The sequence below is a fragment of the Cucumis sativus genome, chromosome 4 (assembly GCF_000004075.3).
Source record: "Cucumis sativus cultivar 9930 chromosome 4, Cucumber_9930_V3, whole genome shotgun sequence".
Classification (NCBI taxonomy): domain Eukaryota; kingdom Viridiplantae; phylum Streptophyta; class Magnoliopsida; order Cucurbitales; family Cucurbitaceae; genus Cucumis; species Cucumis sativus.
The window spans coordinates 10,730,735-10,740,141 of NC_026658.2; the positions used below are offsets into that span (position 1 = coordinate 10,730,735).

Consider the following 9,407-nt stretch of genomic DNA (forward strand, 5'->3'; position numbering starts at 1 on the left):
CTCCCCAGAGAGATGGCAAGACAAATGTTACCAACCGATACTTAAGGAATCTGATTCAGTGCTTAAGTGGAACTCATTTCGATAATATGAAGAATAGAACACCTACCAAATGTCCTTTCGAGATTGTCTATACTAAAGCCTCGAGGCTTACTTTTGATTTAACTAATCTCCCTACTGGAGTAGAACTTCAAGATCAAGCAGAATATATGACCAAGCGCATCCAGAAACTCCACAAAGAAGTCCTAGACCATCTAATAAAAAACACAGCATCTTACAAAGAAGAGAAGGATAAAAAGAGAAGAGAAGTCAGTTTTCGAGTTGGTGACCTAGTAATGGCTCATTTAAGGAAGAAAAGTTTCCCAGCTAGAACCTACAGCAAACTAAAGGGTAGAGAGATTGGTCCTTGTAAATTTCAAGCTAAATACGAACCTAATGTATACAAGTTAGAGCTGCTAGAAGGAATCAACATCAGTCCTGTTTTTAATGTCGCAGACTTGATGAAGTATCATGCTCCTGATAGATTCCAACTTGCTAACCCAACTCGGAAGTCTAAAGCTAGAGGTGGATTATGATGTAACATAAACTACTTAGTTAGTTGTTCTTAACTAAAGCTGTTAGTTTGTTAAACTGATCAGTTAGTTACTTAATAACTAACTTTATATTAAAGTTCCCTCTATATATAGAACTCCTTCCTCACATTAAGGGATAGAATTCATTCAAACAAAAAAACACTTTGGTACTTACACCACTTTCTTCCCAAAAACACCACAAAAGCACAAGTACCATATCTCCAAAGAATTTTTACTTTTGTATGAAAACTTCCATCATCAAGACCATCCTTCATCCAATCATCAATGTTCTTAGGGAGACAATTAACCAACCCAAAAGTATCAAAAGGAATATGTCAACCTTTAGAAGCTAAATCACAATGTAAAAACAAGTGCTCCACAGTTTCCATCTCTCTAAGGAAAAAACAGTAAATGGTGGAAAGAGACCAACTTTGGAACTTCCTCTGAAGCTTCTCATGAGTAAACTTTTATAAGCAACTGAAGAAAGATCTTCACTTTCTTGAGAATTTTAAGCTTCCAGATAAGGTTGACCATAGGGATTTATTTTTCTTGACCACCTTAGTCAAAGTTTAGTAATGTGGACTTGGTAGACAACTTGCCCAAAGGAGTTGTTGGAACAATGTAAATAGTCCATGTTTCTGTTCACCACCCAAAAATTCAACAAATGAGCAAGAGCAATAGAGCTACCAACTTATCTATCGAAGAAGCTTCTCCTCAACCCCAAATCCCAAGCTTACTTCAAATCATTCCTTCCAGCAATCAGCAACGACTTCTTTTTTGTGAAAATAGTGTAAACCCTATGTTTCTACTGTTGATTTTATGGAATTAATCTATATTTTATTCATTATTTAGTAGAGATACAAGCCTATATATAACCATAGAGAAATACACTTAAGGAAATAATATCAAATAATATCTCCAGAATAATATCTCCTAAGAATAATCTAATTATATTAATACCCTCCCTCAAACTCAAGGTTGAAATCACAAACTTGAGTTTGCTAAGAACTAAGAAAAGAAACAATATATCTAGAATAGAATAAAAAACCAGAAGAACAAACACACAAAGAACTTCTAGGTTAAAACAAACCCACGAAAAACTTCTGGGATAGAAACATAGATCCTCGTATAGAGATCTATAACAGAACCGAGGAAGAACGAAACAAGAACTTCGGGGGGCAAAATGAAAGAGCAAAACTGAAGCAAAGTAGAATCAAAGCTGGACGAAAACAGGGTCATAATTGGACAGAAGTGTTTTGTTGGATCAAAATGGAACCGAACGAACTAACTAGAGCAAGTCAAAATCAGATTAAACGGGAAATCTGGGGCGAACAGAACAGAAACTGAACTGAATGGAGCATAGAGGCTTAGTGGATCTGAACAAAAACAGAAACGAGGAGTCGTTGGATCTGGGCTTCGATCTAAACTTTGAAGGCAGACATGAAGGATGGGTCTGAACGAAATTAGACAGATCTGGAACCGATTGGAGGCAGACGCGAGGATCTGAGGACATGGGGTTTCATGGTTTTGTTGGGACAGCATAAGGAGATGGAGCAACCAGTGTTTTTAAAGGCTCAAGGCGCACTAAGGCGCATTGGTCCTCTGGAGCCTAGGCGCAAGGCGCAAAAAAAAGCGCGAGCTTTTTTTCATAAGGCGCACTATATATAAAAAGAGAAGAAAATATATATATATACACACATATAGCAGAGCAACAATGTATAAAATATAGGTACCCAATATAAGTTGTTATAAATGGAGGATTGGAGGGGAGTGTGTTGTGAGATGGATGGGATGAAGGTTGAGTTTGATGGGTTATCGAAGGAAGTTGAAGTCGAGAAGTATAAGAAGAAGAAGATGTAGACTTTAGAGAGTTTTTTCAATCTCATCAAACTTAGGATTAACTCCAATAAGAAACATTTTGGAGACATTTAAGGAAAGGCCCGATTCCATCAAGAATAAATTGACAACCGATCACCAAGCCATCAACCTTCCATCACTCTAAGGACAAAAGAGTAAGGTATCATCCACATAATGAAGATGTGTGACCTCAATCGTCATACTGCCAAAGAGAAGCCTTTAATCAGTCTTCTTTCATTACTATACCAAACAAGATTGTTGAACGGGTCCGTCCCCACAATTGTGAAAAAAAAAGTCTAAATGATTCACATTACTAGAGAATAGTTAAACAACAATAAGCGTAAGTTCAAAGTTAGGAAGTACGAAAATCCTTACCTTGTAATCATGACTAAATAGACTTCTCCCTTCAATATGTTCACGCTTCAAACATCAAAGAATATTTATGATTCTGGTTTCTTTCAGACATCCAAATGCTCACTTGCAACTAGTAATTCGATCACTTTAAATGATCTCATGGAATGCTATATTGTTATGTGGCAGGTTAACCAATATTCCCTTCTTTCATACAGCATAGTGACCATGCCAAAAAGAATTCCAGGTTTAATCAGACACCCTAAATGCAGCTTAGATAAACAGGACCCCTGTCCTATTTTATCCTATTAATATATACCAATACATCATAAATCTCATTGGTCCTATTGTGTGATCTATCTCCTGAAACAAACCCATGAATTGTCCCATTTAACTCAATGAAGCTCCAACCTGGTTTCTTCACAAGATCTTTCTCGTACACAAGGCTACGTAACTTTTCGGCTTCATGCCACTGCCCAACACTGGCCTGTGAATTGCTCAACAATGTATAATACCCTACATTGTCAGGTTCTAATTCAAGAAGCCTGTGTGCAGCATAGTTAGCTATTTTATTATCTCCATACACCCGGCAGGCACCCATAAGAGCACCCCAAATCCTGCCATCACAGAGACTTGTCATTCTCAATATAATTGCAAACGCCTCTCTTACTCTTGTTGATCTACTCAAAAGATCAACAAAACAAGTGTAGTGTTCTAAATCAGGCTTAATGTTGAACCTTGACCTCATTGAATAAAAGATTTCACAGCCCTCACTAACAAGGCCAGAGTGACTACAGGCAGATAACAGGCTTAAGAATGTGACATTATTTGGGGTCACTTCTTCACTCGTCATTTGGTGGAAAAGATTGAGGGCGTCAACACCAAGTCCATGAGCACCATATCCCTCAATCATGGAAGTCCACGCAACAACATCTTTAATTATGATCAAGTCAAAGCATTTCCTGGCAGAAGCAATGCTCCCACATCTTACATACATGTTCAGGACAGATGTTTCTAAGCGTGTATTACATACCACAAATCCATAGATTCGAATGAGGCAACAATGTATTGCTTTCCCCAACTGCAGAGCACCCAAAAAGGCATAAGCATCAATTAAGTGTTTCAAAATTCCAACACTGGGTTTCAAGCCAGCAACTTGCATTTGCTTGAAGATATCAACTGCATCATCAAAATGTCCATTCTGAATAAAACTAGACATCATGGCCCCCCAAGTAACAATGCTTCTATTGGGGATTTCCTTAAACAAGCTAGTTGAATTTTCCAACTCACCAAACTTGGCGTACATACCCAACAAAGAAGTACACAGAATACCATCATAAAGACCACTTTTAATTGCCAAGGAATGTAGATTTTCACCTAGCATCAGACACCTGGAATCAGATGTTGCAATTCCTGATATTAGTATGGTTAATGTCTCGATGCTGAGAGGAACTTCACCCATGATTTTGTTTAAGATGTCCACAACCTTCACAATATCCCCCATGGAGGAATAAAAAGACATTAAAATATTCCAAGACACAGCATTCTTGAAATCAATTTCAGAGAAAAAAACCCCAAATTCATCCTGCCTACCCAGTCGACTATACATTCGCAAGAACGAATTCTGCAGATGTGTATCAAACAATAAACCATTCTTAACCACATAACATTGAAGCAGCCTTCCCAGAACCAAATATTGAGTCGCACAACAAGCTTGCAGCATCACCATTACTGTCACCGAGTTCGGCTCCAACTCCCTTCTCATTCCCTCAAAAATATCCAAAGCACAAAATACATCACCACCGTTAACATATGCTGAAATCATCGATGTCCAAGAAACCAAGTCTCTGTTAGGCATTTCATCAAATACGTCACGAGCAGAAACCATACACCCACATTTTCCATAAACCTCCATCATGGTATTACAGAAATACAAATCAGAACTAAACCCCATTCTAATTCCAACACAGTGAACCATTCCCGCATAGGCTACATCAACCCAAATCGACATAGTGACTTGATTAACGATCGGAAGCGTAAAACCATCGTGCTCAACTCTCACCTCCCTCATGTTTTTATACAACAAAAGGGCGGAATGGAACAAACCTGAGTCAAAGTAGGATTTGATGATAGAGTTCCAAAGCATGGGTTGGGGCTCTGGGAAGGAGTTAAGAACAGAGACAGCACTGGGAAAGTCATTGAAGTTGGCGTAAAGGCGAATGAGCTTGGAGGCAACGGAGACAGAATCGAACCCAGATGAGAGAATGAGATGGGCATGGATTTGCTTCAGAAGAGGAAGGTGGTTGCATGATTGTAAAAGAAGAGAAAGGGTTTGTAAACGAAAGAGTTGTGAGAAGTGAATGGTTCTCAGGTAATGGGGAGAGAGTAAAGAAGGGAGTTTAAGAGAGAAAAGAAAACGTGGGAGGACATGGGAATGGAAAGGAATGGTGTGTGATGAAAACGAAGAGTACAGAGCAAAGGAAGAGAACAGAGCGGGACAAGGATTTGATTTCTTGGAGTAAAAAACGATAGAAACGAAAAAGAAGAAGAAGAAAAGAAAATTGTTTGGTGGGTGTTTCAGACCACCATGCGACAATCCCAGACCAGAACACGACCTACCGAGATCGTTCTTCTACCGACGAGGGATCAGGGGGAGTTGAATAGTTTAACTTTAATCATAGACTGATAGCAGAGCGTTGGAACTTGCTTCCTTTGCGCTGAAGGAAGAACTAATAGGCCGCCTCCATTTTTTAAATTATAATTCTCAGTTTAAATATCACATTTTTCGCCTCCAAACTATCACATGCGTTGGGTTGGTTTGGACCGGTCAGGGAGATTTTGTTGACAAGTCCTTCAACATGTGCATAAACTCAATAAAAAAATCACATATACAAAATTTAACAAATTTAATTTTTAAATGTATAAAACATATATTATTTTTTTAAAAGATGTATAAAGATACAAATTACTATTGTTATCGTTAAAGTAATTTGATAATGGGTTTATTAAAGAAAAAATGTTTGTTAAAAAGGTATTCCAAAATGAAATTGAAAAATGGAGAGAATTAAAAGTGATTTTCTTTTAGTGTTTAATGTATTCTATAAGATATAATGCATTAGAAAATAATCTTGCAATCAATGTTAAATTCTTGAATTATAACTAACTTTGATTTTAGCAAAACATGCTACTTTCATTTTAAACATGTATTTTCTTAGAAAATGTGAAAACATCTATTGGAAAGAAGAAATTAGTATATGCACTTGAGATAATTTTTTTTAATCTACTTGACGTTTAAAATCAAATTTTAAAAAAAAATCAAATATAGCAATACATTATTTATTAAAACACTTACTTTATAATTTATTCTAGGAAGTAAAAAGAAAAAGAAAAACTTAGTCCACTTATCTAATATCTCATATCATACCAAATGAATAAATTCTTTCTCAAAAAGAAAAATAAACCTACATAACTTTTTATAGAAAAATGTGATTATCTATTACGCTCTAGCATACTATACATCAAACAATTAATTTTGAAAAAATGGTTTGAGTTTGAAAAAAAATCAAATACACATACAAGATTTTTATAGAAAAAATGTATCGAGAGGTGATGTCTATTTAATTTCAAGAGTTCAGTAATCTTGTTAAATTATTGAAATTTTCATACTTTTCAAATTCTAAAATTTATTATAATTTATTGTAAAATCATAAATTTGTTATGACTTTTTATTAATTACTTGATAAAACTATTCAACTTCTAAAACTTTTAAAATTCTAAAATTAATTAAATTTAAATTTTTTTATTATTTTTAATGAATTTCTCGTAACAAAAACGAAGAAGCTACTTTCATATTTCTACCTTTACACATTGGATTACCTTTAACTATAAATAATAATTAGATTCCAATAAAAGTTGCTTAATTCAAACACATTAAAAGTGTATTAACCACACTTCACCATTCTATTTAGAAAACAACTCTAATAAAAAAAATAATTAAAAAAAAAACATGAGCAAAGAATGTATCCTTTTACAATGTCCAAGATTCCCTATTATTACATTCTAAAAAAAAAAAATCATGGTTGCATGATTCAAACATATCTCATAAAGAAATACACACAAACATATATTTAGATCACATGTTTACGTTCTAACAAAAAAACAATCGAAGCTTACATGATTTAAACATCCATGGAATAATACAAAGAGACATAATTATATATAGAAGTAAATAGATACAACAAAAATGAAAATAATAAAAGAGAACATAAGAATGATCATTTGATATCTCCTTTACATCTTAGTTTTTTGTTGTGACTTATGAGTTTGAATGGAAGAAAAGAATAAAATATTTATACAAAAAAATTTCAAAGAGGAGAAAATTGAAAGGTTGGAAGATAGAGAAGAGTTAATAAGAGAAGAGAATGTGAATAGTCGGGAGATAAAATCTTAAGAGAAAGATGAAAAGAACGGATAAGGAAAAGAGAAGTTTTAATAAGATAATTAATTAATTAGAGAGTGTGTGAGTTTTTTTAGTTGTGTGAAGAGTTATTTTCTTACATTTAGAGAGGACATTTAGAGAGAAAGAGTGGAAGGAGATAATAATAAATAAATTAGTTAAACAATATAAAAGTAAAATATAGACCATCATAAGATTCAACCATCATATTAATAAAATAACTTTAATAATTAATTTAACTTAGCAATTAACTACATTAATTTTTGTATTTAAATGACAAAATTGCCACCAAAATAATAATGAAAAACCTTATAATGAAAGGACAAAGTTGGAACAAAAAATGTCTCCCCATCCATGCTTTTATATATACTATAGAAAAAAATATATATATTCATAGAAATTAAAAAGTTAGTTACATGTGAGCTACCACACTCTTTCATCTTTTATTTCCTATGTTACTTAAGAAAATAAGAAGAAAAAAAAACAAGTAATAAATAAGGTTGTCTTCTTCTTGAGCATGCATAGCTAACTAGCTGAGTCAGGAGTGTCAAAGAATTAACTGCATTTTTGCATATTTACCCTCTCTTTATATGCACTTGGTCTTCTTCAAATGAGTTTCCATCTTCACATAATAATTATTGAACTTTTGGAGATAAATTGAGCGGGAAAGAATAACAAACTAATTGAAGAAAAAACTCAATAATGTTGGTAGAAAGAAATCAAGAAAAAAAGTAGTGATACAATCAAAAAATATATATATATATATATATATATATATATATATATATATATATATATAAAGTAATAATAATAAGATAATTAATAGAGAATAAATAGTAATATAAAAATAATATTGACAACAATAACAAGTACATCAATAATAGAAAGAAAACACAAATAAATATAAATATGAGTACAATAACAATAATATATATATATATTTTTAGTAATAATGACATAATTCTCTATTACTCATTCATTCTCTCCACATTTTTAGAGAGAATAAAATAAAGATCAAGAGTAAAAAAAATCTTATACTTTTTTTTTCTCTATTATTTGGGAAGAAGCAAAAGACTAAGGTTTATATATATATATATAAATAACAATAAAAGTAAAAAAAAAGCTAAAAAACATTTTAAAAAATCTTATACAATTTTTTCTTTCTCTCTATATTTAAAGAAAAAAAAAGTCAAATCCAAAAAAAAATTACTCGTCGATCCCTACATTATAAAGGGTACGTAGGCAACTTAAAGAAAACTTTAAGTTCAGTCCACCATTATAAAAAAAAAAAAAAAACCTTGAACTACGTCGTGAGTTAATTCTTTTCTTCAAAGGGTGTTCATCTCTACTAAGGAATCATAACAAATTGGGGGCAAATCCCTAAATTCAAGATGTTCATCTTTAGTAACAATGAGATGAAATAAATTGAAGATGTACAAACTCCGTGCAAAGACTATGTACAAGTTGAGTGCATGTAAAAGAAAAAAAAAAAGAATCTCAAAATCAAGCTCAAAGGCATCATTAATGATCCCTCAAATTCAAGCATAAAAGTTTCATTGATGATTCCTTATATTCAAGTTTGAAGGCTTCATCGATGCTGCAGCTCCAGCTCTTTGAGAGGATAACGATGGTACAACTTTGATAGGACGACGATCGGGCAGCTCTGCCTTCGCCTCTCCAAGATGAAAACGACAGTGTAACATCGTTTCTGCCTCTTGAAGAAGATGCATGCAATGCTAAAGCTTTAACCTCTGCTTCATCTTCAGCTTATTGCAACCGAAGAGGATTCATCTTCATCTTCTTCTAAGTTTTGCAATCGAAGATGATTCATCTTCATCTGCTCTAAGGTGTCGCAAGTGAGAGGATTCATCTTTGTCTTCCTCCATGTGTTACAACCGAGATGATTCATCTTCATCTTCACCTAGGAGTCGCAATCAAGAAGATTCATTTTCATCTTCTCTCAGGTGTAACAACCGAAGATGATTCATCTTCATCTGCTCTAAGGTGTCGCAAGTGAGAGGATTCATCTTTGTCTTCTCCTATGTGTTGCAACCGAGAGGATTCATCTTCATCTTCTCCTAAGAATTGCAACTGAGAAGATTCACCTTCATCTTCTTCTAGGTGCTACAACCGAGAGGATTCATCTTCATCTTCTCATTGGAATTGCAACTGAG

The 9,407-nt window shown here is 33.7% G+C and overlaps 1 protein-coding gene across 14 annotated transcripts in view; it reads right to left on the reverse strand.

Moving 5' to 3' along the window:
* LOC116403299 (pentatricopeptide repeat-containing protein At4g35130, chloroplastic-like) overlaps positions 1 to 5,534 on the reverse strand; it is a 49,799-nt gene extending 44,265 nt beyond the window's left edge. For 13 of the 14 annotated variants that reach the window (XM_031883919.1, XM_031883923.1, XM_031883921.1 and 10 more), the window contains exon 1: positions 2,802 to 5,534. In XM_031883919.1, the coding sequence (XP_031739779.1) occupies positions 3,073 to 4,923 (1,851 nt within the window). In that variant the 5' untranslated portion in view covers positions 4,924 to 5,534 and the 3' untranslated portion in view covers positions 2,802 to 3,072. Of the gene's footprint in view, positions 1 to 2,410; positions 2,629 to 2,801 lie in introns of those variants that run through there. The other variant, XM_031883925.1, reaches the window with a different exon arrangement.
* Positions 5,535 to 9,407: the final 3,873 nt, after the last annotated feature.